General features: G+C 40.1%; 3 protein-coding genes across 9 annotated transcripts; 1 reads left to right on the plus strand and 2 right to left on the minus strand.

Moving 5' to 3' along the window:
• Positions 1 to 238: 238 nt before the first annotated feature.
• On the plus strand, positions 239 to 6,225 carry cep72 (centrosomal protein 72). Of its 3 annotated transcripts, none has more exons than XM_056380905.1 (14): positions 239 to 316; positions 556 to 683; positions 1,057 to 1,249; positions 1,329 to 1,437; positions 1,757 to 1,908; positions 2,022 to 2,080; positions 2,189 to 2,231; positions 2,674 to 2,868; positions 2,987 to 3,168; positions 3,306 to 3,399; positions 3,492 to 3,670; positions 3,765 to 3,891; positions 3,977 to 4,088; positions 4,191 to 6,225. In XM_056380905.1, exons 1-14 carry the CDS (start codon positions 241 to 243, stop codon positions 4,249 to 4,251), a joined length of 1,710 nt encoding a protein of 569 aa, XP_056236880.1. In that variant the 5' UTR covers positions 239 to 240; the 3' UTR covers positions 4,252 to 6,225. The 3 variants fall into 3 exon arrangements, with proteins under 3 accessions (XP_056236880.1, XP_056236882.1, XP_056236881.1); XM_056380907.1 differs by having other exon boundaries at positions 2,782 to 2,868; XM_056380906.1 differs by having other exon boundaries at positions 1,760 to 1,908.
• Positions 4,966 to 18,697, minus strand: LOC130172300 (tubulin polymerization-promoting protein). Of its 4 annotated transcripts, XM_056380912.1 has the most exons (6): positions 13,064 to 13,282; positions 12,780 to 12,927; positions 12,182 to 12,262; positions 11,199 to 11,534; positions 7,234 to 7,387; positions 4,966 to 7,142 (listed from the first exon to the last, which is right to left on the minus strand). In XM_056380912.1, exons 3-6 carry the CDS (start codon positions 12,193 to 12,195, stop codon positions 6,933 to 6,935), a joined length of 714 nt encoding a protein of 237 aa, XP_056236887.1. In that variant the 5' UTR covers positions 12,196 to 12,262; positions 12,780 to 12,927; positions 13,064 to 13,282; the 3' UTR covers positions 4,966 to 6,932. The 4 variants fall into 4 exon arrangements, with proteins under 4 accessions (XP_056236887.1, XP_056236885.1, XP_056236886.1 ...); XM_056380910.1 differs by lacking the exons at positions 12,780 to 12,927; positions 13,064 to 13,282 and adding an exon at positions 18,287 to 18,697; XM_056380911.1 differs by lacking the exons at positions 12,780 to 12,927; positions 13,064 to 13,282 and adding an exon at positions 13,305 to 13,474.
• Positions 18,698 to 21,223: 2,526 nt separating this feature from the next.
• zdhhc11 (zinc finger DHHC-type containing 11) lies at positions 21,224 to 26,023 on the minus strand. 2 transcript variants are annotated; one of them, XM_056381330.1, is made up of 11 exons: positions 25,552 to 26,023; positions 24,410 to 24,631; positions 23,730 to 23,908; positions 23,516 to 23,617; positions 23,296 to 23,420; positions 23,028 to 23,183; positions 22,806 to 22,924; positions 22,669 to 22,718; positions 22,515 to 22,578; positions 22,338 to 22,416; positions 21,224 to 21,969 (listed from the first exon to the last, which is right to left on the minus strand). In XM_056381330.1, exons 2-11 carry the CDS (start codon positions 24,629 to 24,631, stop codon positions 21,827 to 21,829), a joined length of 1,239 nt encoding a protein of 412 aa, XP_056237305.1. In that variant the 5' UTR covers positions 25,552 to 26,023; the 3' UTR covers positions 21,224 to 21,826. The 2 variants fall into 2 exon arrangements, with proteins under 2 accessions (XP_056237305.1, XP_056237306.1); XM_056381331.1 differs by lacking the exon at positions 25,552 to 26,023 and adding an exon at positions 24,040 to 24,098 and having other exon boundaries at positions 23,730 to 23,850; positions 24,410 to 24,543.
• Positions 26,024 to 26,161: the final 138 nt, after the last annotated feature.

The following is a 26,161-nucleotide window of genomic DNA, read 5'->3' on the forward strand; positions in this document are numbered from 1 at the left end:
TTATGTTTGTTTTATGACAGTATGTTGAAAAATAAAGAATAAACAATAATTGGTCGCCTGTTTCCAACAAACCGTTATAAAGTAAGTAAAAAAAATGTTTTAGCTGTTTTTTAACAAGCGATTAACAATAATTGTATGTCTGGTTTGTAATCTTTAAAACAGTAGGGGGCAGTAATGCACTCGGCCGAGAGGAAGATATTTTTCCCGACAGTTCCTGAAGGCAGCAAAAGTTCGAAAAGTATGGCGGCTGAGTGTTTGACAACCATAACGGAGCAATGGATACGGGACAGATTACAATTAAAACATCCCTCTCTCGGTAACTTTATTTCATGCTAATAAAAACATTATGAAGGAACAAATGGTAGCAAACATTAAGAGTAAATTGAGTAGAGTAAAAAGAGTAAATTGTAGCTTTTTGCCGGTAGCTAAGCTAACGACAGCTAACGTAGCAGTAACTGTCACCTGGTGCAAACCAAAGCACCATAATCAAGGTGATGCAACGTAATCTTATTTAAGTGTGATCTTATTTATTCATATATTACACTTCTTAAACAGCTGATGTCCGCTCACTGAGCCTCCCGGGAACGTATGAGGAGAAGATTAGACATCTGGGAAACGCACTGACCAACTTTGTCCGTCTGAAGTCTCTGGATCTCTCCTGTAATGCACTCGTCTCTGTTGAGGTACGTTTGAAACATAGATAACGTCACCCCCCACAAACAAGCATGTTGTCTTCTCTGGCAGTTTATTTTGTATCAGCTTGTTCAAGCTTTTTATTGAGGCTAAATGATGTTACACAGTAAAATATTAAGATCAAAGACCTTTTTCTATGGAAAGTGGAAAAAATTCTACATGTCTTGTCTCATTTTATTTGTATTTACCCCAAATGAAAGTCTAAATGGTGTGACCTGTCCCATTCTTACACTACACACTCATCCCTACAAGCATTTCTCAAACTTTTGTAGTTGGGGGGGGACAATCGGTGACATTGTTAGGAATGAATTAAATGAAACTTTTTGCCTAACCCCTGCTTAAACTTCAATGGTTTCTTCCCAGGGGGTGCAGCACTTGAAAATGCTGGAGAGGCTGATCCTGTACTATAACTCCATACCTTCCCTTGAAGAGGTGAAAGTGCTGTATGAGCTGTTGGCTTTGAGAGAGCTAGACCTCAGACTTAACCCTCTGACCAAAAATGACCCAAACTACCGCCCTTATCTGGTGCATGCCATGCCCAACCTACGCAAACTTGGTGAGATACAGCTGTTTCACCCAGATTGTGCTCCTTTTAGACAAGTTTTGGGTATTAAGTGTCCTCCATTGCTCTCCAGATAGCTGTCCTGTCAGAGACACTGAGCGCAAAGCTGCTATAATGCAGTTTTCCTCTGACCTTCTACCTCAGCAGAAGAGCTCCTGTCTAAATCAGGTTGAACACCAAAGGTATGCTGACTATCAAATGCTTCATGTAAATGAGTTTCAGCTGAAATTATATTTGACACAGGTATGGGAATAGGTATAGGAATACATGGAAAATGCACTGAAACTGATTTTGTCAGTGGAGAAGGATAAAGAAACCTTTGAATGTTTTGAATAGTTAAGCTATTTTCCCACTACACTGAACATCACTAAGATTTAGAAAGTTAAGAGAGTGACCTTTCTATTGAATTTTGGTGAAAGCAGCCACACAGGGACCAATGTAGAGGCATTAAATGGAAAAAGAAGTGCTGTAACCTTGATGGGTCTTGCTTGTGGTTCCCAGAAGCAGTGATCAGAGACTGGCCTTAGTTGGCCGCTTAACCAAGCGTCTCTCTCTCATGACTGACACTGATGATGTCGTACTGAATTTTGTGGCGATGAATCATGGAGACCAAAGTGAAACCATCTCCGAACCTGTTCATGAGGAGGCAGAAGGTGAGACGTCAAAGTCCAACAACTAATTCTCAGCTCAAAACGAAACAGACTGAATGTATATTTTGCTTTTGTACTTCTGTTAATTATTAATTTCAAACCATCTTCTGTCTCAGACCCGAGAGAGAAAGAATCAAAAGATTTTACAGAACAGAGAAGTTCTACTCCAAAACAGGTGATTTTATCTCACTGCAGGTGAAACAATATCACCAGAAGCACATTTTAATTATATATCTATATATACATATAGTGTATGGTCTGTTTTTTGTTTTTGTTTTTATAGGAAATGGCTAAATCCATCCTCAGGTATCCCCCCACAAAATATGGTAAGTTTTTTCAGCTCTCTATTTGGAGTCAGTCAAAGTTGCAGAGATTTGTGTGTATGTTTGTGGTTTATTAGGAGGACAGAGACTGTAACTGTTAACACCATAGAAACAAAACATTATGGCTGTATGGTCATTTTCTCTGCTCTAGTTCTAGCTTTATGTGGAGCAAAGAAATCACAATCCATGAACAATTTATCAAAAATCTGCATTTTTGTAATTGTAAATAAACTCTGTATTTCTATATTCTGTATTTTAAGTTATCAGAGATGGCTGAACATTAGAGAAAACAATTTTTTCTTCAAATGGTTTACAGTTGAAGCCTCTGTTGTCTTTTCAGTTGCTGACAATGTGTAAAACCACCACTGGGTGGAGACAGAAGCCAGTCCGACTATCCAGTGTCAATTAATGTCAGTGTTTTATTGTGTTATTTATAATTTACCAGATAATGCAGAGTCCAATGTGGCACACATGAAGGATCCATCTCATAAAAAAGGCTCTACCTCATTAAAAGTGTCTGAAAGACCAAAGGTGTCCTTTGGCCCCTATGTAGAGAGACGCAGAGCAGTGCCTGGAAAACTAAAGGACTTCCCCAAACAAACCAGACATGCAGCCAAGGGACATTTCACCCCCAATCCTGGTAGGAGCTGAAGTCTGCACTCAAAAAGATCCCATGTCAGAAGTTATACATATCTGCAAATACCAAATTTCGCTTTCTTGGTATGTTGTTGAATGTGTGTTTTCAACATTATTTTCAGATCAAAGTCACCATCATAATTCTTCATTTATTAACATCCGGCCTCCCAGTCCTCATCGTCCTGGTTTGAATCTGTCTGACTCTTCTAACCCCATTTTACATCCTCCAAGACTGACATACTCCAGCTTCAATAAGACAGGAGGGGGCTCCAGCCTGCAGCAGCAAGCAGAAATGAAAAAAAGGGTTGGGAGTTAATTCAGTCTTCTTACTAATTTGTGCACTGAATCATAAATTGTTCCTTCTCCCTACTTGTACAATTCATATTTGAGGTTGTTTCTCTTCTGATATCAACTTCCAGTTTCTCTGAATTCGCCCCCCAGGGTAGTTACAGGAAACCCCTGGAGATGCTTCTCAATCTCGTGGACAAACACTGGACGGGAGAGAAATCTTTGCATCATAACAACAACTTCCTGTGTGAGTTGGAGGTTGGTTTGGGGAATGTGATCTCCGATTACAGGAGCCTGAGATAATGAATATCTTCTCATCATTTCTATTTTTGGCTCTAGCTCAGGCGGTCCAGATCCTCTCTATGATGGAGAATGATATTTCCAGCCGGGAGGCTGAGGTCAGGAACTTAAGACGAGAAGCTGATGCACTGAGCTTTCAAGCGGCTGCACGAGAGGAAGAGCACAAAACTGAAGTTCGTAACCTCTCTGCTCAGCTGGAGGAAACTCGCAGTGCAGTTGTGAGTGGATTCAGCACTCGAAAAATATTTAACTTCAGGAGGCCTTAAAAGCTTTGATAAGGATGGAGTCTTTATTGTCTTTACTCCATCGTAGGGCAAATTAAATGAGCAGCTGAGGATTGTCTTGGAGGAGAATGTCGCTCTACAGAAACAGCTCATCAAATTAGAACGACAGTATCTCAAGTCTATGATGAAAAGTTCACCTATTACTCAGATTAAAGGTGGGTGTAAATGCCAGTGGGATATATATGAATGAACATTTTGCTGCTTTCCTTACACTATACTCTCATACTTGCACATCTGTAGAGGCTCAGACGGAAGTGGAGGAGCTGAGGAAAGAGATCGAGGGGCTGAGGGAGAAAGTGCGGGAGGCTGAGAAAGTCAAGGATTTATCAAATATGCTGCAAGAAAGCCACAGGTAAGAGGATGCTCATATCTGAGCGTTGCCGCTCGTGTCTAAATCAGTTGCTGCTCCGTTGGTTGCTTATGTGATTTGAATGTGTCTGTGTACGTGCTGCAGGTCCCTGGTGGCTACCAACGAGTGTTTGCTAGCTGAGCTGAAGGGAAGTGGGGAGCATTAATGAAGATTTTGAATGAGGACATGCGCATCGGTATGAAAATATCAAAACAAGACTATGCAGAATGTCATATTAGCATTGCAGTCACTGCATGAGCCCCAGCATTTAAAGACATACTTTATTTATATCACTGCAAGGTACATTGTTTTTGTGGGTATGAAGTTCCCAGCCCCTTTGATAAATGTTCATTATTTAAAAAAATATGTATAGACTGTGTTAGCTCAGTGTAAACAATGATCGGGAAAGGCAATTCATTCAAGTAAGGCTGTGTATAAGTGTGTGACACGGCTGTTATATTGACAGATCATTTTATGGGGGGGGAAAATGTTGATAGGTCATAATTTATTTCCTGGATCAGTGGCAAGATTGTGTCTCTCTTGGCTGTTTTTCCCCTTTTTTATTTATTTTATTTTAGGCCATTTGTGTCTCCATCTGCTTTGTACGCTGTAGTGGAATGAATGCATCTAGATTCCAGCTGCAATGTGACTTTATTTATACCTCTGCCTTAGGGCTGGAGAGCTACAGACACACACACACACACCAACACATTTTCGTTTCACAGACACTAATGCAAGACCTGGCAAGCCAGGTTAGAATGTGGATCCTACATAAACTGAATGCAGCTTTTATTTTTATGTGACTGTTACAGGTCACTGGCTGGTGCTACTGGCAGGGAGTTTCACAGTGTTGCTGAAAAAGCCATAAGAATATAAAACATTATATTTTGACTTGCACCCCATAACCTGCTCAGCAAAGGTTCTGGGGTGTTTTTTTTATTTTTATTTTATATTTTCAATAAAGCACTACAAATCATGAACACACATTAAGAGGTCTAAAGAACAAGAACAAAAACACGCTGCATGCACCGGAGCACAATAGTACATTAAAAGTTATTTGAAAAAAATAAAATAAAGACAATATTGTTCCTCCACATTAAAAGGTGCACAGTATTTGGCATTAAGCACAGGAAACAGATTACACCCAAGCTACTGCAGCAGACAAAAACTAACGCACTGATAGCTGCTAGGTTCGCACTCAATGCGTGATTCTTCATCAGCTGAGACTACGGGTAGTGTGTGACAAGTGTGGTGAAAAAAACACTGTCACTATGTTGAAAAAATATTGTTCTACAAAAGTATATTACTTGCAATTTTCCCTTTTTCTCATACAGTATGCAGTATGTCAGGATACAACAGTAAATCCCTGCTTTTGTATTTAGTTGAATTTGTGCCTTGGATGACAGTACCACACATAAAAGGTACTCTAAATCTTTATCAATAGACAAGTATAATAGCATTATAGGGTAGCTGACTTTGTACATGTACAAGTTGATACACATTGATTTCAAGCAATACAAGATTTTATCATGATCCTACAGTTTCATCACTTAATATATTTTTAGCAAGAAAATAATTAAGTCAGTCCAGTAGTCTGTCCTCACAGCAGGCACAGCAGTTCAGATACGATATGACAAACTCCTACAGTCATCTATATGCTTCTGAATCAAATGCAATATACACAACATGCACAAAGTACAGCAATACAGGAAGAAATAAAAACATACGAAGCCAGTGTCATAAATTAAGCCAGGTGGCTATAACGTTTTAGAATATACACAATCTTACCACAAATATATTAGAAGTACTGTAAGAAATCTGATGAGGAAGTAACAATTTAAGTAAAATGTTAAAAATACAATCTTGTACAACTGAGCTCATCTACTGTGGTTGGAGCTTCCTTCAGCTAAATTCACCAATTTAATATTCAAAATGCATGTTGGCAAAATGGTTTGTGAGGCAGTGTAAGATGTAATAGGAAAGTCCTATTAAATAAATGTTTATTTAAGCGTCATAAGCAGGCCATTTTAAAAGACTTGCATGCTAGGACTTTTGTTTTTCATATTCACAGAAGCAGACAGATATGGCAGAGGTCAAAAATGTTCAGTCCGACAACTAACAAAAAAAAAAAAAAATTAAACCAAGTTGACAAAATTCTTAGAATATCTTTCTTGGTTTGAGCTAAAGGCAAAATATTCAGATGACAGTGTGAGCTTTTGAAAATAAAAAATGAACAGCAGATTTTATACAGACTTAACAACGGCTGACAAGTGGAGATGACAGACAAACAATTAACACAAGATTGAATTAATATTTATGTAAAAAATGAGAGCCAATTAACACCGAAACTCTGCAATACGAATTAAAAATTCATTTCTTCAGCTAAATATGGGAATAGAAACATTTCCATTTAAAAAGTGCAATGTTGTTAATTCATCAAACCGCTGCCCCACTTTTTTTTTTCTTGGCATGTTGTGTTCATTGTGCTTAATAAATATTATAAGCCCCTATCATAACAACAAAGCTGCAATATTCATAGCATAGAAGTTCTCATTTGTTCTCTTCAGTGTTTGGCAGTAATTTGCTATCAGATAGGAATGTACCAGCTGGTGATGACTTTGTAAAAATAGATGTAAACAGTTTTCCAGTTCTCACACCTGACGACAAAGAGAGGAACTCAAAAACATCTCTCTCTCACACACACACAGAAAATAGATGGTTGGGAAAAATATAATGCAATCCTATTCTTTTGTGCTTTCATTGAGTACTCTTCTTTTCTGTTTTCTTTTTTTTTAATAGAAAATTATCCTAGTAATTGATCAAATGTTTATTTCCTCATCTTCACTCTCACATGGGTTTTCCCACGGTGGGTTTAGTGACTTTCTTTTCATATGACCCTTGATGTTTGTATCCCGAGACGTATCCGGAAGTGTCAACTATGTCTACTCGTCCCGCCTTACCCTTCCCGCGGCCGGTGGTGTCAAAACGCTCCTTGTGTGACCCCGTAAACTTGGTGGTGTCTGTAAGGCGGCTCACTGTCGGGGAAGCCACGGCTCTCTGTGAGGATGTTTGCAAAACATTTCAGTTTATTCCGTTATAGCTGGTAAAATGGACATGACATCAGCATTATTCATGTTTTGAGTCTTACCGTAACTCCAGCAATTACAGGTGCCTTCCCTTCGATCAGCTTGAAGACCTCGGCCTCGGCTTCCTCTCCAGTCTTCTCTTTGTATTTCTTCCTGGCCAGCTCTCCTAGTGCAACCTTGAACTCGTCAAATGTGATGGTGCGAGAGGATTTCTTCCTGAAATGTAGGTGGAAAAGGATCTTAAATATGGGATAACACACCCAAAAAGACGTCTGCTCAACTGAGCCTCCAGGGACAAAAATGCTGTATTTAGGTTTGCTTTATCAGCAGGGCTTTTCTACAGCCTCTCGGTACAGTTTGAAAGCATAAAACGAGAACAGACAGTAGTGTAGACACAGCCATGTGTGATCACTTTAGCATGGCAGATGTAAGACAGCATGGAGATGGTATCCTGCTGAGATAAACAATGAGAAAACTTTTACTGTTTGGGTCTCGTCTCCCAGTGTGTCTCAGTACTTAACTGTCGTCCGAGCAACTCCACAGACTTGGATACACAGCTGTGGGCTGTATATGTGACTGTCTCTTCATATTATGGATCATATTGTATTCAGCTGTATAGTTCAGCTGCAGTGCTCAGGGCCCAGAGCCCCCATGTTTTTCATTTCAGCTGTCTAATAGACACAAGTAGACCTGCTGAGTCCAGCTAAGTGCCTGGAAGTGTGTTGTGAAGCACTGCGTTCTCATTTGTAAGCTCAAATTGTTGTAACCACTGATAACACCATGCCACAGATCATCATCATCATCAATCATTCTCCTTCTGAGAGTGCTCTAGTTGTCTAACCAGCCATTTGTTTCACTTCCATGTTAAAAGTGCATAGTAACACAAACACAAACAGCCATTGCTGTGGTGATAAATCACCTAAACAACAGCCTATAAACCCTGCAGTCTCCCCAGGCAACCTGCTGTCATAGCAACAAGCTACAGTAAACAGGGACGTTTGGGTTTATTATTAATTTGACTCATCCAGTGACTGCTTTTGTTTGGGCAATCCATCAGTGTTGAACATATGAGAGCTCCATTCCTCTGTGCCTGTTCCATGCTGTCTATTGTCAGAGGGGAAGCTGGACTTCCAGCTGCTGTGTCTGTCCAAGGCAGATAGCTGTGAGTCCTTTGCAGATCTCTCCATACTGAGCTATTAAATTCTCCAAAGTATACAAATGGTTAACCTGTGTAACTTTCCTGTGTAAACAGTGAATCAGAGGAGACTGTGATGAGGTTAAAAAGGACAAAGGTTAGGGGGCAAGTGGAACGTTATCTTAGCATGGAATACTGCAGTAGCTGACCCGCTGTTTATTTACATAGTTCAACCATCTGTATTACATGATCCATATAAAAAAAATGCTCCTGTATCGCCTACAACGCCTACATCATGTTCAGTGATGAGGAAATTCAACCAAAGCCTAGAAAATGAAGCCACCATAAGATCATGCTAGTAACTAATTAGTCCACGCCAGATTTCAACCTCATCCATAGTTTAAGCTATGGTGTTCTGGCTTCGAGCAGACAGCACAGCAGAGGTGCAGCAGACCTCCATACCCACAATAAATAAGGGTTTATTCAGCCATGCTGTCATTAGCCAGTGCTCATTAGGATGTTTAATTTTTCGTGTGCAAGCAAGGAGTTTTGACACTGATTAAAAGGAAAGTGGAGATCTGCATCTCTGGCATGACAGCCCTCCCTGGCTCAGTCTTGCCCAGAGTCAGAAACTACATGAAAACAAGCCCTTCCCCCACCCTCTAGCCTACCTCTTTTTATCCTCTGAAGTGTACACACACCACACACTTTGTTCAGATTTTACTGTACTATCATCCTCTGTGAGGCTGGTTCACAATGCATGCTGGTCTATCTGGGACCCTGATTAGAACCTGTAAGCCTCAGACGACAACGCCTGCAAACGATAGGCCAAACACCCACCAAGGACCTAATGTGTTTACAACACTGCACAGATTCACGACTAAAAGCATGTGTGAAAAGACAGGGAACATGCTTTTTTACTTAAATGTCTAAAGCGGTTGCACCATATTGTTTGCACATTTCTAAATATTGCTCACCAATAGAGCGCAATGTAAACAAGCTTAAATCCCACAGCCAGCTTCACTTGTCATGCCAAGAAAAATGTTGAGCAGTAAACACGAACACCCATTGCCATGCCAACTGTGAAGGTGTTGATGTGGGTGACTCAAAGTCCAAAAAACAAGGATACTTCTTTGGCTTCACAAATGTAAATACATTTGTCCAGTTTGCTGTAAGAAGTGCTGAAATAATGATGTATTTAGATGTTTATCTAGAAATGCTAGAAAACCTGCAAGACCGTAAGGGCACTGTCTTGCCCAAGTTTTTTATCATCTTTCAGCAGAGAATGTCATGTCCATCTTAAGCACAAAAATAATACCAATCATGAAAGGACTACTACTGTAGCTCGTTTTTCTGCTTTAGTATAAACATGCATGAGTAATCCTGGTCAAATATGAGAGTCAGTTTCAGTCTCTAGCATCTGAAGCCATGTGTGTGTCTTTTGATAGGCTGTAACTCAGGACTGAATCCTGCCACTCCATGTTTGTGTCTCCTGTAACATGTTTTTGTGAGTTCTGGAAATGGAAAACCCATGCATGTTTCTTCTTGGTATGCAAGAAATAAAAAATTAGAATACAAAACCGTTTTAGTTTATCCTTGACTGTTTGTTGGTAGTAGAAGTCATTAAGTAGTTAATCCTAGTTTTGTGGAAAGACATTTTTTAAAAATATATATTTTATCTTTCCTAAACACAGGAAAGGAACAAAAACTTTCAAACAGAAAATTAACACTAAAAACCATTTTTGGAATCTCTTGTATAGACGTGTGTACACAAAATGACTGAGGTTGAACTTCGGTTACACATCAGCAGAAGATGGAAAATCCACTAAATCAGTGTGAGATTTTCAAGCAACCTCTTCCCTCCTGTAGCAAGACATGATGAGTGGCTTCCAGCCATACTCTTCTATTCTGGTGCTGTCTAGCAGAATCATTTTTTATTCACATCATTCAACCAGGATAAAAAAAAAAAAACGTCTGCTTTGTGTATGAATGAAGATCTCCAAACTAACTATGCGCAAACCTGCATTGTGAAAGCCCTGTCCTTTCTTGCACCATCTTTTTATTATGTGGCACTCAGGGAAGAACTGTGTGAACCTTACTCTATGTGAGCAATACTATAACAATGCTAATATCCAATGTGATGTGGAAGATATCTACACATCATCTGTCAATGTGTTATCAGCACAAAAAGGTCTGCAGACTCAGTACACTTGGTAAACATAAGCACAGCTGTACCGATGAAAGGTTTTCCTCCTTTGGTGAAATAATATTGAGGTCACAGCTTATTATTAGACTCTACCTCACTTAAATCAAGCAGTTACGGATAAATCAGTGTGGCCTGAGGGAGATACAGGATGAGACACCCTGGCCTCTTGCTCTGGCTGCTGTTTCTCATGGACAGTTTCACCTAAGCTAACTCAACAGAAGAAAGAAGAGTCAGTATTGCCCAAAAAACATGGTGTTCCATAGCAGCAGCCCACAATGCAACATTCAGCCAGTTTTCATTGCTCCTTCCCTCTGCCCGTTTTTCTTGACAATGCCATTGATTTGATCCTATGGACGCTAATGAAACAGAATATAAGCAGCCTTTTTCATTCATACCAACAGTGCAGTCCTGAGCCAGTTCTCATCTCCAGCTCTTTGCCACCACAATGCTCCATGTTGGTGACCTTTTGCGCGTGCTGATCTCAGTGACTAAACCTGTAGTCAACAGTACTGGAACACTATGTGTTAAAACAGGACAGTCTTGTTGTGGCACGCCGGTTGCAAGATCATAGCTGAGAGCTCAGATGTTGACAGATTAACGAAAGGGGGAAAAAAACCCCACATAGGCTGAAAATGATTTCACAATATTTAGTCTTTAGAGAGCAACACATTTGGTGCATTTCTTACTTGACTTTGCTGAAGACGATGTCCACGTCGGTGAGGGTGATGCTCTTGCCGTCAATCACACCGCAGTCCTTGCAGAGTTTGGACCAGTTCTTGCCGTGCAGGTCCTTGCCTGTAGCGCGAGTGTCACCGTGGATGGCGAAGCGCCGAAATGACTCTTCCAAAGCGGTCACCTCCACTGGTGTGGACGAACCCACACCTCCTTCGCTGGTCCCATTAGACTCAGACGAAAGCCTTTTGGACGCTCGGTCTTTAGACTGTTCACTGTGCGGCCGTAAAGGTGCCGAGCCCATGTTGGGATGCTTGGCTGTCTGGACTTTAAAGTCATCTATGTTGTCTCTGAGAGGGGAAAAAAAAAAAAGTTACAGTGTCATCTGATCATTTATTGAGGTAATATAATGGAAAATGTAGCACATTCACTGAACCTACTCCTTTAAATCACATGTCTGAATATTCAGAGTACAAGAGGCCTGTAAAATAACATTTGATTTGAGAGGAACAGTTACTGGGGCTGAATGACTATTGGCTGCCTAAAAGAAGGAAAATCAACAGATTCAAAACAAAAAAGACATTTAGTCACGGTATGTGCGCCAGGAAGGAAGAGAGGGTTTTCAGCAGAAATATATCTGATCTTACCCTCTGCAAGACTTGCAGCAGACAAACACTGCTAAAGAAATTAAACAGTCCATCATGCTTTAGGGTCAAGACACAGCTTGCAAATTTGTCTCTAGTTGTCCCTTTATTTTGCAAGCTAATCTATGTTACAAGCAACATTAGACCCTCCAGAGGTGTGTTTCTGCGCTCACACTGCCTGTGAATGGGCAGATGTGTTATGTGTTCTGGCACTGCGGTGAAGGGTATAAATAGATCTCTGTGGAATTCAAAAGGCACACAAATCAAGAACCAAGAGAGCAGATGGGTATTTGAACTAACGCGCAAAATGTGAGGTGAAGGCTCTTGTTTTGTAGATGACTTCTAAAACTTACCTCTGGTCTGCCATGCTTGTGCAGGAATTTGGTTCCCTCTGCGCAGTGCTTGGATTAGCCGACTTTTGATTTCTCTTTGTGCTGTGGGACAAGATGAGAACGCGGGTGAACGATGTGAGAGGAGGTGTCTGTACACATGTGAGTGCAAGAAAGAAGAAGGAAGACAGAAAAGAATAAAATCAAAACAAATTAAAATAAAGCATCACTATAAAAAAAAGTACAATATGCCACTTGTACTCTTCACTCTTTAATCACACTCCAATATAAACACAATTAATAATGAGATCATGTCTAATCCAGTCTGGCACACACAAGCAGACACAGAGATTTAAGGAAACTCGTCAGAATGGGGTGAATAACGACCACAACTTCAAAAGGATCAAGATCAAAATCCCCTCAATCATCATTAACACCAAATTACCTCCAGATAGCGTGTGCATGTAAGTTACTCTTTGTTGTGACACATCCTTTAAGGCTGTGTTTGTTTGCCTTCACTTCTCTCTTTTGATGATCTGCTTGTTTTGAAGTTGTTGCCTTGTGTGAAGCACTTTGTAACGTGGGTTTAGAAAAGTGCTCTAAAAATAAAGATTATTACTACCGTATTATTTTGCTTCGGATGATTTCATTCACTCTGAGTACAGGGATTCCTCTCTAAACACATCATTATCCAGATTTGCATCAGTGTGTGCAGAGCAACTGGATAGCACCTTCTCGACACAGCCTCACACTTGAACTTGAAGAAGTTACTTTAGTCCATGTTGATTTGGGAAGAAGCAGGAAAATCAAATTACTGTCATACAAAAAAAAAGCAAGAAAAAGCCTTCTTCTATTTCTATTAAGATCATTTTCTATGTTTGTAGCAAGTGATGGTTCTCTGCTCACCTTTCAGCTGTTCCCATACTCAGCTCAGCACTGTTAGAGGACGTGTGCTGCCATGGCAAAGTACACCCCAACAAAGTCTCTAAAACTATTTGCCAGTCGTTCTATTCGCTGCTGTTAAAACAGATACAAAGAAGATGCAAAGCAGAGAGAGATGCCGTATCCCCGCGGACTTTACCGTCTGCTCCAGCTAGTACAGTTTCAAGCGAGTCCCTCAAGTCAGCAATTAAGTTCTTTCACTCACCCCCAATGGCACCATGTAAAAGTGAAGGGTTTTATTTCCACGACCCTGTGGCAAGCAACCACAAATGTGACCTTCCTGAGTACAGTCGACACTTAAATGGGTACAAAAGTTCCAAGATTGACACTGCATAAAGCCATTATAATCAGGATGTCAATTCTTAGGACAAAAAAAAGGGGAGATTATTAATCTGTATGAATAATGGCATTCATAGCTACGCACACTGGGAACCCATTGTCCAGTGCTAGTGGCTTCTCTGTCTGACCCATGCCCATGTCTTCACACATACACACATGGTGACATCGCAGAGTGCCACTATTGATGGCAGGAGTTTCTGTAGTCATATGTCATCGAGTACTCGGGCCAAGACAATCGAGATGGAGTAACAGGTTGCTGAAGCTGTATCTATCATGTGTTGGGGGGGGGTCGTTTGTAATGGAAAATCTAAATCTATCCAGCGATGAAGACGCTCTCATAACTCATACTTACAACCAAAAGAAATTTTCAGCCTGAAACATTATTTAAAATGTATTTCATACACTAGGCAGCCATTACAACGAGGTCATACTTAGGGGGACAGGGCTAGGTCAAACGGAACGATTTGCTGATTGATCACAATTTTAAGTTAAATGATATTATGTTGAGTCTCAAGATCAATATTTATATCTGTGCCTTTCCACAATGAATATGTTCACATTTGCAGTACATGTTACAGGAAGGCTGTGATTACTTGTTATAAATTATAGTTTTAATTTCCTTGGTTCACTGTTTAGGTCCAGAACAGAGAAATGTGTTGACAATTTAGCCAGTAACTTGTGATTTCAGCTGTTTCATATTAAAAGAAAAGGTTCTTGTGAAATAAGTTCTAGTTTCTCGCATAAATTCTTAAAAACACTTTTATATTTATTCAATTTTAGTATTTACGTGATGTAATTCCAGAATTGATTGATTCAAAACAAATCATATCTGAAATTGAAATTCAATTGATTTGCTAGATCATTGCCAATATCCAGCCTTCTTGGAAAATGTCTTTCTATTAAACTAATATAATCACATCACTCTCTTTAGATCATAATACACCTTAGTTTTATTTTTTTTAATTAAATGGTTCATCCTACAAGTTTAATGAGTATATGATGGAAATGTACTTATTTGTTGTCGGCAGATTTACAGTGGGATGCAAGAAGTAAAATGTGTATCACAGTAGGGATACATTCAAATCTGCTGTGTGTTCATGTGATGTAGGTTTGGCATCACAGTGGCTTCCTGTGATGCCCACACTGAGGTTCCACCGTTCTTCAAACATCCTTTCAGAAGTAGACAAACTACACGGTGTGTGTTTTCCTTTGTGTGTCAATCACAGCAGTAAAATCTATGTGAAACAAAGGAACCTTTTCTTCATCCTCCTCCAATTTATAGTCAGTCAGTTAGTCTGTTTCAAGTGTCTAAGTCCTCAGTACAACAAGCTTCCTCAATCACATCAATACATAAGAGAGGAGGTCATTAACACTGTGCTGAGTTCAGTGGCCTGAAATAGAACACATACTGAGATTAAAATAAAGTGTAGTGCTCTGACAGGCCTTTTTTTTAATTATAGAGTTTGGAGAAGATATCTTTTGGCCCAGTATATTTGTCTTAGTATACATACTGAAATGCCGGCTGAAACATTGTAAGATTTAACAAGTGATTTATATGTAATTCAAAGTTATATATGCTTTGATTCTAACAATTATTAGACAAATACTATCATTTTAGAACAGTTTTGTGCTGTTGTGTGTTTTTTCTGCCCCAATTTGCCACATTCACACAAGAAGCCATTTGGTTAAGGGCAGATCTCCAGAGACAAATCTGTGACTGGATGACAGCATGCTTACATACAATCGCCTTCTGGCAATACACTGCACAGATGAGTGCTTTAACTATAAATTGACCCATTTTGAACTGGATCTATTCATAGCAACAATACGCCGCCATGGATGGAACATTCTATTCATTCTCAAGGGAGGAGATCAGCCAGTGGACAACACGCACGCCGAAACACCAAAAAAAACAACATTTTGTGTTTAAGTGTTGGTTTGGCAGATGGTGTTTAACTCACAAAATGATGGCCATGTTGTCTGAGTGATGAGAGAGAGGAGAGCGTTGAACAGTAGCCTCCTCTATCATGCCATCACGGTGAGTGGGCATGCAGAGATCCCATCTGCTTTTGATCTAGATCGGTATCGTTGCCAGGCAGCTGCTCCGAAATGTGACTGTAGGTCAATCGTCAACATAAAGCACGAGCATCATTGCAACGGTGAAACCCTCCAGTCTGCTCAGGACTGATCTGTATCTAATGTAGTACATCGTGTCTGCCAGCTTACTGCCACGCTGCGTACTGTAGACTAATTAATGGGACGAGCACTACTGAAGAGTGTAAATCAACAAAGAGCCATCTTTAAAAGACAGGGCTATGGCAATATTCAAAATTCTTCTTACTGTCAAAAAATCCCATGACAAGAATCACCAATGAACCTGGTGTAGATTATTCCTCTGTGCCATTAACCTCTGTCGTCATTGGCGTATTAAACTATTACGACTTCTAACAAGGACTGTGGTTGATTTTCAGTCAGTTGTACTTATGCTGTTTTAGTGGGTTGCCTCTCTCTACCCATGTTTCCCATCTGCATTTCCACTGTTAACTACCTAATGAAGGCAAAATGTGAAAATGTATACATATGACTAGTAAATACTCTATTGTGCCAAGGCTGTATTACTCTTACGGCTCCCAACAAATGCCCCATTTACTCATGCATGAGTAATATTTGCTAAAAACTACAATGCCCAGCTGTTTTAGGAAAGCACCTTTTATTTTTCTTTCTTTTTTTATTTTATTTTTTTTACAAATGAAACTATACATTTTGAAAAAATTTACATCTTTAGTAGGAATGAATGGGCTTTGAGCGCCACAGGCAGTGTGAGGAAAGTTGGAGAGCATCGAGGGAGATGGACAAACGCATCATATAGGTTTTGTTCTTCTCATAACAATAACAAAAATATAGAACAATGCTAGCTGTAACCTTTAACATTGACTCAGCGCTGTACCACCTGACACCACTAAATACAACCTCTTAACCATTTCCCAGTTTGGCCACTGTCCTCAACCCCAACTCTCTCCCCAAAGATACAGGGAGAGAGGGCATGACATCAGTATGCTGCAGCCCGGGTCTGAGGTCACCAGCATGCTGTCTCTGTCAGTCCTCACCTCCCTAAACTCTTTAACTGCTCTATGAGTCAAAGATCTTGGCAAGCATTGTGCATAGAAAAACAAGATGTTTGAAACAAGCTACAGCAGTTATTGTTGGCAGCAGCAGCAAGCCAAATAGAGGTATAAGGCAGCGTAAAGAAAGCGTGGGGGTCCTTATGCAACCCCCCATTTGAGAAGAATAGATGATGCCATACACAGTGTCCCTGACATGGCTCAGATGGAGAAAGGCCTGTTCAGCCAACAGCAAATTAGCTTCGGGTAGAGCCTGGTTAAAACATTTTTGGAAGGCAGACTGTGTTGTGTAATGTCTCACTTAATTAATTAATAATAGAACTCAGTCCTTGTAATGTCCTGGAAACACCATCTAATGTCTAAACACCAAAATGAGAAACAATGAAACGCATAGTTGCAATTATTCCCTAATGTTAAGGCTAACATGAAAAAATAATTTTCCCCCTCAGCTTTGTGTAGTTAAAAAAAAAAAAAAAGGCATCAGACTACAACACTTCATTTTGCCCAAAAGCAATACTTTTATTTTGTAAACCTGACCTGAATTTGAGCCATCACCACAAACAAAATGGGATACTTTACACTCTGAGGTTAATTGTTTATGACAGGAACCAAAGGCTCTTGGACCAGTGCAATGAAACCTAAAACAGTGAATCTGGGACAAACACTTCTTCTCATGCATACCTAATTAAACCTAGGGAGGACTCTGCTACAGAGCCTTGCTGAGAGAAAATAAACATATTACCTTCCTTATGGGAGAGGTGAAGAGTCTTTTTGTGCCCCCCCCCCCCTTTTTCTTTTTTTTTTTTACATCATAATACATTAATTACTTTTCCTACTGGTACTGATCAGTGTCACAACGGAATCCGATGTAATTTTAAACAGTAGGCTGTTAATTTGCAATTAACCAATCAACACTTCTCAGATTACATCATACTTATTTATATTTCTGTCCAGAACATGTTGTACTCCATCCCTACATATGCCTCATTAGTCTGTTTTTTTTTTTCTTTTTTTGTAAAACCCGTCATATCTTAAATAAGGAGTTGCTGCTCAGAGCATCAGGAAGCTAATAAAAGAGGCACACTTTTTTTTCATGTATAATTATGTAACTACCTCCATATAACCCAACAGCTTGGCACAAAGGCTGCAGCCACAGGCCAAATGCATTGTCAATCATTCTCTTTAACCAGTAATGGTGCTTAATGGAGAAGCCTTCACTCTGGCTCTCATTGAGCCCGCATTTAAAAGATAAACAGAGGAGAAAAGGCTCGTGTTTATGTTACTGTGCAGCTCCCGGTTAAACCAGATTGTCTCAGCGTGACTCTTGAGCGAAGTGTGTTACATAAACTTGTAAATGCTAGATACATTCACACAGAGTCCACGTGATCAGTTTGTTATTGTCAGCTCCTAATGCATGTCTGCCAATTCCAGGACATGACATTATAGGCAAACCCCTTTCGATTCTATTCAATTATTGGCAAAGCATGCTGCAACACGTCTTTATATGTCAAAGGGCATCTCTTATTGCAAAATCAGCATTAAGGAAGCATGCAGAGACTTGAAACCTGAACAACAAGCACCTTCAGGAATCAGTTGAATGTATGTAGGCTGGCATAAAGTCATCAAATTGTTAATTGTTTGCATAATGTGAAAACATGTAGATCTACCATGAGACAATGGTAGCTTCTGCTAATAAAGTAATGAAGCCAAATTCAGCTTTAATCACCTGGTGACGAAATCCTCCACCTCCTTGTAAATTTCACAAAACCATAATTGCGCGTCGAGCAGCCTTGAAGTCTCCTTCCTCCCCGCTGCTGCCTGAGCTCAAGTCTGCCCGATGGCTCAGTCCCTGCGAGATGCTGAAGAGAAACCAGGCCGCTGATTGGCTGCCGCCGAGCGCGACGAGCTGTTTTCTTCTTGCCTCGTTTTTGAAGGCTGTGATGGAGTTTCAGTGCTCAGTGGGGCGCTGGTAAACAAGCGGTGTGAGCTCGGAGCATCGTGTGGCGCTGTGAGAGGCGGAGGTGGAGGATGTAAACAAAGAACGTGGATGGTTTCTATATGAAAGATCTGCACAGCTCCATTCAGAAACAACCAGAACGGAAAATGAATATCTATCTGAGTTCAGCCTGGTCCAGGCTGTCTTGAGGTTGTTGGTGCGTTGGACTGTGATTGGCCAGAGGGAAGTGGCTGGAGTGTTTATATTAAATTAGATGAGAAATTCAAAACAAATAAGCAAACATCCTCTCAGAAAGGATGTATATCTACAGAGGTCTGTCCTCTGACTCGGGCTCCTCTGATGTCCAGCACACTTATGTGTTACACAACCAGTGGGAGCCTAATGGCTGGACATAGATGGACATTATGTAACACCATAGCTCTGCTCAATGTTCAAATGATACAGTAGTGGCATGTTCTCAGATACACAATTCAAAGATAGGGGAAAGTGGTAAAAACATGCATGCAAACATGAGCAAAAGAAAGGGCTCAGAACAGTGACAGAGTTCATCGTGATGACAGCAGCCTGGACTGAGGGTAATCACTTGATGACATAATATTCCTGCTCAAGCTGCTTCAACTGCGCCACTGTGTGGCTAATAGTAGGTTATATTGAAAACACACACACACACACACACACACACACACACACACACACACACACACACACACACACACACACACACACCTAGAGGAAACATGTTTAGTTGCTTCACTATCTTCAAATTGAGCAGTTGAACAGTTTCTTTGCCACATTTGTGAAATCACCATTTACCATAAAGCCATAAACTATTGGTGAAAAGGAACAAAACACAACAACCTAGTCTTTTATTAGAAAACATCCACTGGACTGAAAAAAATGTTCTTTATCTATCAAACTATAGCATAGTTAATAAGAAATAAACCATAGATGTACAGTCATGAGACTCAGTTTAATGAGGGGAATTTCATAAATAGTTTATGAGAGCTGTATATCATTTCTCTGAGGCTCTTCCTCCGACTCAGGCCTCCAGCAGTCGGCGTCTCTCATAGACATTTAACCTTTCATGGTGCATAATAAATAGATGGGGGAAGCATTACCATTTATAAACAACTTGTTTAGTTGTGTAAGTGTAACATGGATTAATGATCTTATTTTGTCAGCTCATACCGATAAACTTCACTGAGTAATGATTCAAGTTTTTGGTGTTACTCCCACACAATTTGCCTTTTAGACGGAACAACAATTATCAAAAGGATAAAACTTTATTATTTACAAAAAGCAGTAGATAGACAGAGCAAAAATGGCAATCAATCGTGTAGCAGACCAAAACCCTCCCTACAAAAGAATACACCACACGTCACCTGGTAACAAAGGGGTAAAGCACAGGTGTAAATAATACAATTAATGATGGTTGAAATCCATTAGCTGATTCACTTTCACTGTCTTGGTGTTGTGTATGCTGACTCACTGTCATGGCTTAATTTGGAAACCGAAACCATGACAGGGAACAGAGCAGACCTATTGTTAATGTGAGTAGTAACACTTGTGCTTTTCCTACTTTGTGAAGTCAACATAGCTGCTGTGAAAAAGTCCCATCAAGCCCCTGTCATCTACAATATTATAAGAGTTTTGGAAACATTTAATTCAAGTCATTATAAGAAATTACTCCACAAGTGTAGAGTTCTCACCGACGAGAATAAAGTCAATGTAGAAGGAGGAGACTGGCTAAAAGAAGCAGATTGGCACATCACAGGCTGTCCTCTCCAGAATAAACAGAGGTGACTGTGAAGGAAGTGAGTACTCAAAAATCCACTCAAACACCCAGATCCCTGGGTTTATCCAACCAACTTAAAAAACACAAGCCACCCAGTTTCCACAGCCCTCTAGTGGTGAAAATAAATAATGGCCTACATACGCACAATTACTCCAAGAACACACAGAAAACACCTGAATTCTCTGCTGCAATCCATATGTCAAACTCTTGAATAAAATAGATATGTACATTTATTTTTTAAAAGTACAATATGAAATTTGAATGTTCCTCATGAAACACAGAGAGGCTTAGTGAGATTACTCACTGAGAAAGCTTCCTCAGAGAGAGCTGGCTAGAATCATATGGAGGCCACAGTAGGAACCATCTGAGGAGTCTGTAAAAAGAATAAGTAAAGAAAAATTGTCAATGAAGAATTTGAATAGACATGCCACATAATAGAATATAAAAAAATATACTGTATATCCTACCTTATTACTGGAAGTTTCAGCAACAGATTAGTTCTCTTTGTTATACCACCAAAAATCAGGTCACTACCCAGGGCCCTTAAAAACATCTTGCTCAGTAGCTGTGAGCATAAAAGCATCCAGGTGCTGTGGAGCTTAAGTACTGCAGAGCCTAATGTTGATTCATTTAAGAGTAGCTCCACTCACAAGTCGGGTGACTGATGCAGTAAGTAGAAATTTGTGAGCGTTCCCTCTAAAATAGACACGTATCCCCCAGCTCCCTGAATTTCAGTCTTTAATTTAACATGCGTCTCAGCTATAAGCAAACTTTCAAAGCTGTAGATGATGAATGAGTGTTCATATTTTGTGCCAAATCCAACTGGGGGATACCTATTCTGGAGATGGTGTTTCTTTTGTGCCACTTTGTGGTCAAGTAGCTAAAGAAGAAAAAAAATAACGGAGCAAATATTGTGTATTCATATTCTTTACTATCAAATTTAGCTAAAAACAGGCACAAAACACTGCTGGCTTTGTGAAATCAACGGTTAATTAAAAAAGCTAGCGTCTGCTCCCCCTACGTTCAGTTAGACAAAGTATGTGAGGTTTTGGTCTCTTTGGTCTTGAAATAAAATGACATGATGTACAGTGCTTGATACCCATCTGGCTTAGAATATGATCAGTAACCTCCAGTATCGTGTTTCAAATTTTCAGGGAGATGCCAAAATACACACACTGTATCTGACTCAGGGTAGTTGAACAGGGGCTAACCTGGATTTGGCGCTGGAAAACAATGCTTTAAATAATTCAGCTGTCATAAAAACACATAGTGTAGATAAAAACGAAACAAAACACAATAACAGGTCCACAGTTATTCAGTCTGCATACAAAATGCCCACTAGACGAAAAAAACTCTTCCGTGTTGTGTATCAAACGGTGCTGTCCTCAAAATGTCCTCTGTCCATGTCAACAATAGGTCCATGTTCTCGTGGCTTGGTTTCATGAAGCATAGTTTCTTGATAGTTCCTGAAAGCAACATATACTGATGCGCCGTCATGCAGACATCAATCACAGCTAAGTATTGTCTGGAGTCATAACTGAGCTGCCCAGAGGGTCCTGCACTCCAGGAACACTGTCAGCAGACTTCACGCTGGGCCACTGAGCCTCTTCATCAGCATCAGGCTTCCAGCTTTTGATGTCACTCACAGACATTTCCCCTTTTACACACAGGAAACAAGAAAAGTCTTATTTACAGAATGCATGAGCTAATCTTCTTTTGAATCTGTATTAATACGCTTCACTAACAAAAGGCCCTTAATCTGTATCTAACAGATGTTGTATGCACACTTTCACAGTTGAAAATAGAAACCCCCCTACACTAAAATACAGTACAACAGTTCCATTATAAATACTATAAAACTTATATATATATATATATATATATTTTATATTTATAAACTTCATTTATAAAAATACTGTAGATACTGTTTGTATTATCTTGTAAGGCATTTCTAATATTTCTGCTCCTCTGTCTTTGCAAATGAGATGTACACAGAAAAAGGTGTAAGTGCAATCAAATACGTACTTTCTGTGTTCTCTTCTGGAGTTTCTGTGCCATAATTAAAGCTATTCTGCTTTGCTGCTGATTTCTTCAAGTTTTCCATCTAGATTAAAAACAAAATTTTCATGCAATATAATATCACCTATTTAGTGCATGTAAAAATCATTCAAAAGGAGATATACTGTAAGAAGACATGCTTACCTCTGTGCATATGGACTCTGAAAGTCGGCTGCTGAGTGGGCCGTTATTGTCAAATTTGCAGGTACTGCGGAAAACCAGAGTGAGCTTTAATATCCTTCTCTACAAAAGTAGTGTTAGCAGTAGTTTAACAAGAACTGTAAGAAATCCGTTTTACCTTGAACTCTGTGATAACGCCGGCTCACAGTCAATTGAGCTCTCTTGGTTCTGTAAAGGAGAAAATATGTTTTTATTGTTACTGAGATTGTGGCAGGAACGAGTGATTGACAGTGAGAGGCAAACGTCAAGTCTCACCTGTGGGGCCTTGTTATGGGTTTTGGCATCATTAGCTTTTTCTGCCTCAATGTCTCGGTTTCTAGCTTCTTTTTGACGCTGCATCTTTACATAATCAAATGTGCTTATGCCTTTATAAACTGTATAGACAAGTGGAGAACAAACACCACAGGGAAATTAGGAGAACTAATGAATGGGGAGAAAGAGCCAAATGAAAAGTCTGCTTTGGAGATTGTGACTCACATAGGTAAAAGTGAAAACCCAGCAGATGACAGAGCAGCAGCAGGCAGGTGATGCTCAGCATGACTGTGACGAAGGCTAATATAATGAGACCAGCCGAAGTAGTCTTTATGGGTGCTAATGGTAAAAACACCAGCCAGGTCCCATTCCCCAGTATACCTGTGCAAACACACATACACAGGTTTCCATGTGATGATGCAAATGACAAAAATATTTGCAAAGCTGTTTCTATTCAGTCAGATAAAGAAAGTTAAAGATTGTGGTGACTCACTACTAAACTGTGGAGCGGTCCGCAGACTGTTTGGGTCCAGGTAATGCTGAATGAAGATGAACAAGATGACAACGACGAGAAGGAAGACACCTAGTGTAGCAGAGGACAGTGCCACAAAGAAGTACCTGAAGGCAGCACACAAACCATGATGTTAATTTTTATACAGTAGCATGCCACATTTCACACGGTCAGATCTAGAAATCATCCAAAACGTTCTTACCAGTAGTTTCTGCCACCCACACAGGTGTTCAGCCATTTGCAGTGGTGATCAAAGTCTTCCACACACTTGTTGCAAATGCCACAGTGTTTAACTTTGGGGCCACTACATGAAAATCAATGAAGATTAACACCATTAAAATACAGCTTTTTGCCAAAATTGCCAAATTATATTTCTAGTGAAATCACATTAAAACATTACAGCTTTGGATACATACACCTTGACGTCACATAGATAGCAGTGTAGATCCTGGATGACATGTCGTTGCTTTGTGTGGTCAAAAAGTGGCATTGGCCTGGAGTAGCTCTGTTTGGCCCTGACACTGGCATCTGCTGGGTCTATAGTTACAGCCACAATATGGGTGAAAAAGTGTACAATAAATGTTATGCCTATAAGCTGTACACAGGAGGAGTCAAGGAAAATAGCACTAATATTAGAAAAACATACTTTAAAACTACAAATATGTGTAAAATGTGCAATAAAGTGCAGAGTAGTATATGTACAAGAAGCTGCAAACTGTTGCGCACAAGTGGATCTTTTGTGTGAGAAATAAAGTCGGGTCTGAAGAAATCAACTGTCTTTACAGCTGAGTGAAGCTTCAGTTAAAGAAACTAGTGTGTTGACATCATGCAGCATTCAACATGTGACAAAAACACCAGTGATTATGTCTTTTGGGCTTAATAGAGACCACAGAAGCAGAGACAGAGTCACGTCTGGTGTGACTGGAGCCCATACAGAAAGAACACACAACACAATCCTTGTCTTATAACCAGCAGTCGAAACAAAACTGTAGCAGAGGCTAATGGTTGCTCCATATTCAAATCTGAAAGACCCACTGCTGCACACTCAACAGTCAGCTACAATGACAGCAAAGTTGCAGCTGTGTGATAAGGATACAGAATAGAGCACATGGTTCCACGGCAGAGGCAGAAGAGGGATGTAGATGCCAAAGCTGACTATGGCGAGGTAGCTGTACACCAACCAGCCGACCACTTGGAAGGCTTGAGGCGGCCACGACCATCCGTTCATCCTGGGAGGTTTGGAGGTGACCAGCTCATTCCTGCTGCTGCTGCCCTGCACGGGAGATGTGCGTCTCAGCCTATGACTGAAGCAGTTCATCTAGACAGTACAAGGAGACAATAGACAAAGTCTGTAGAGTGTGTCCTCCAGGCATCTTTGAAAATCCATCCACACATCGCTAAACGCAGGTCTAGCTCCAGCAGAGTGTGTGGCCACATTTGCAGGGGAAATGAGTTAGGAAAATGAGTTGAGCATAATGATAGTGGCTGCTCACTCTCTCATGAACCCAGACTCAGACTGCATTAGTTTTAGCAAGGTGTAGTTTTAGTCTAGCTTCATTGCTATAAATAGACTTAACAAATACTTTCTAACCAGTTTCAAAAAAACAACAACAAAAAAACAGAACATGGTAACCTTCATGAGGATGGGATTTATTGCTGGGTTTTTGTGTAACCAATAACTTGGCAACGTGTCTACAATGATAAGGGTGGTTGAAGGTCCTATTCATCTTCAGACATGACAAAGGCAACACTGCATATAAATAAGGAGGATATTGCCACATAGCTTACAGAAAACTGATTCAGGGTAAAAGAGTCACACAAAGTGCAACATCCCTTCCTCTGTGAGAAAAGCCTTGTAATCACATGTTTTGCCCTTGGCCTTATGCCTGGTACATGCTCAGTTCACCATATTAACTACAAATCAGTAAAAAAAAATAAAAATAAACGATTTTAGTGCTTTTTACCGTTAAAGAGTAATAATTATTTTTGCTTATCACTATAAGGTCAATGAGTGAAATGTAACGCTAGCTGCAGAGTAGAAAGGGGAATAAACCTCTCTGGCTGTTGGTTTTGTTGTCTCTCTTTTCCTTAACAACTAAACCCTCGAGCTAACGCTTAGTTAAAGGTTTTCTGCTTTATTCACTAACAGTCCACGGTTTAAAATAAACAATGAAGTCAACAATAACCTATAGGATAACAGGTGTGTGCAAAGTTTTAATCGTACGAAGAATGACTTACTTTTTCCGGTGAAACACAGCGACCATTAGGTTAAAAATAAATAAATATACACGCTCCTGTTCAAATAAAAACGCAGATTTCCACCGCTTGATATGCCATGATCAGTCAGTCAGCCGGCAGGTGCTTCAAAAAGTACAATTTACATAATGAACAAACACAGACCGGCAGGAGAACGCGGAACAATTAAAAAAATCAGAGGTAAACATGGGTAAAATCGTTCGGTGCCCTTAGGTGTTTGTCAGCGAAGGACGTGAGTCAGAAGTTGAAGAATCAACTCACTCAGCGGGTCTTAGCAGCGCTATGGAAACTGTCCCCCTGCTGCGCATGTGCACCGCAGCTCCCCTCAAGATGCCCAGCTTTCTAATGCGGCCCTTCACGGGCGGAATAAATAACGCATACAGCTTTCCTGTCTAACTCAGTCCGTGCAAATTCATCTTCACACTTTTAAACCCTGGAGAATATAAGATCCTCAAAAATAACCGATGCTCTGTTAACGTGAGAGCAAGAGGGAACTGCAAACACAGGCCACATAACACTTCTGCTTTCAAACGCTCTCTTTTATGGTTGGCCTTCATCCTAGATTTTATGATCTAGAGCTATATTTCGGTTT

This window comes from Seriola aureovittata, chromosome 7, assembly GCF_021018895.1.
Source record: "Seriola aureovittata isolate HTS-2021-v1 ecotype China chromosome 7, ASM2101889v1, whole genome shotgun sequence".
Classification (NCBI taxonomy): Eukaryota; Metazoa; Chordata; class Actinopteri; order Carangiformes; family Carangidae; genus Seriola; species Seriola aureovittata.

Bases quoted from the DNA above. Each gene is read 5' to 3' on its own strand.
- cep72 (XM_056380905.1), top strand. From the start codon at position 241: ATGGCGGCTGAGTGTTTGACAACCATAACGGAGCAATGGATACGGGAC. The intron at 1,250-1,328 runs GTGAGATACAGC...ATTGCTCTCCAG, and splicing joins GCCCAACCTACGCAAACTTG to ATAGCTGTCCTGTCAGAGAC. The intron at 1,438-1,756 runs GTATGCTGACTA...TGTGGTTCCCAG, and splicing joins AATCAGGTTGAACACCAAAG to AAGCAGTGATCAGAGACTGG.
- LOC130172300 (XM_056380909.1), bottom strand. The intron at 11,535-12,181 runs GTAAGTTTTAGA...TTCCCCTCTCAG, and splicing joins ACAAGCATGGCAGACCAGAG to AGACAACATAGATGACTTTA. The intron at 7,388-11,198 runs GTAAGAAATGCA...CCTACATTTCAG, and splicing joins ATCGTCTTCAGCAAAGTCAA to GAAGAAATCCTCTCGCACCA.
- zdhhc11 (XM_056381330.1), bottom strand. From the start codon at position 24,631: ATGAACTGCTTCAGTCATAGGCTGAGACGCACATCTCCCGTGCAGGGC. The intron at 23,184-23,295 runs GTGAGTCACCAC...GTGTTTGCACAG, and splicing joins GACCGCTCCACAGTTTAGTA to GTATACTGGGGAATGGGACC. The intron at 21,970-22,337 runs GTACGTATTTGA...TGTGTGTAAAAG, and splicing joins TCCAGAAGAGAACACAGAAA to GGGAAATGTCTGTGAGTGAC.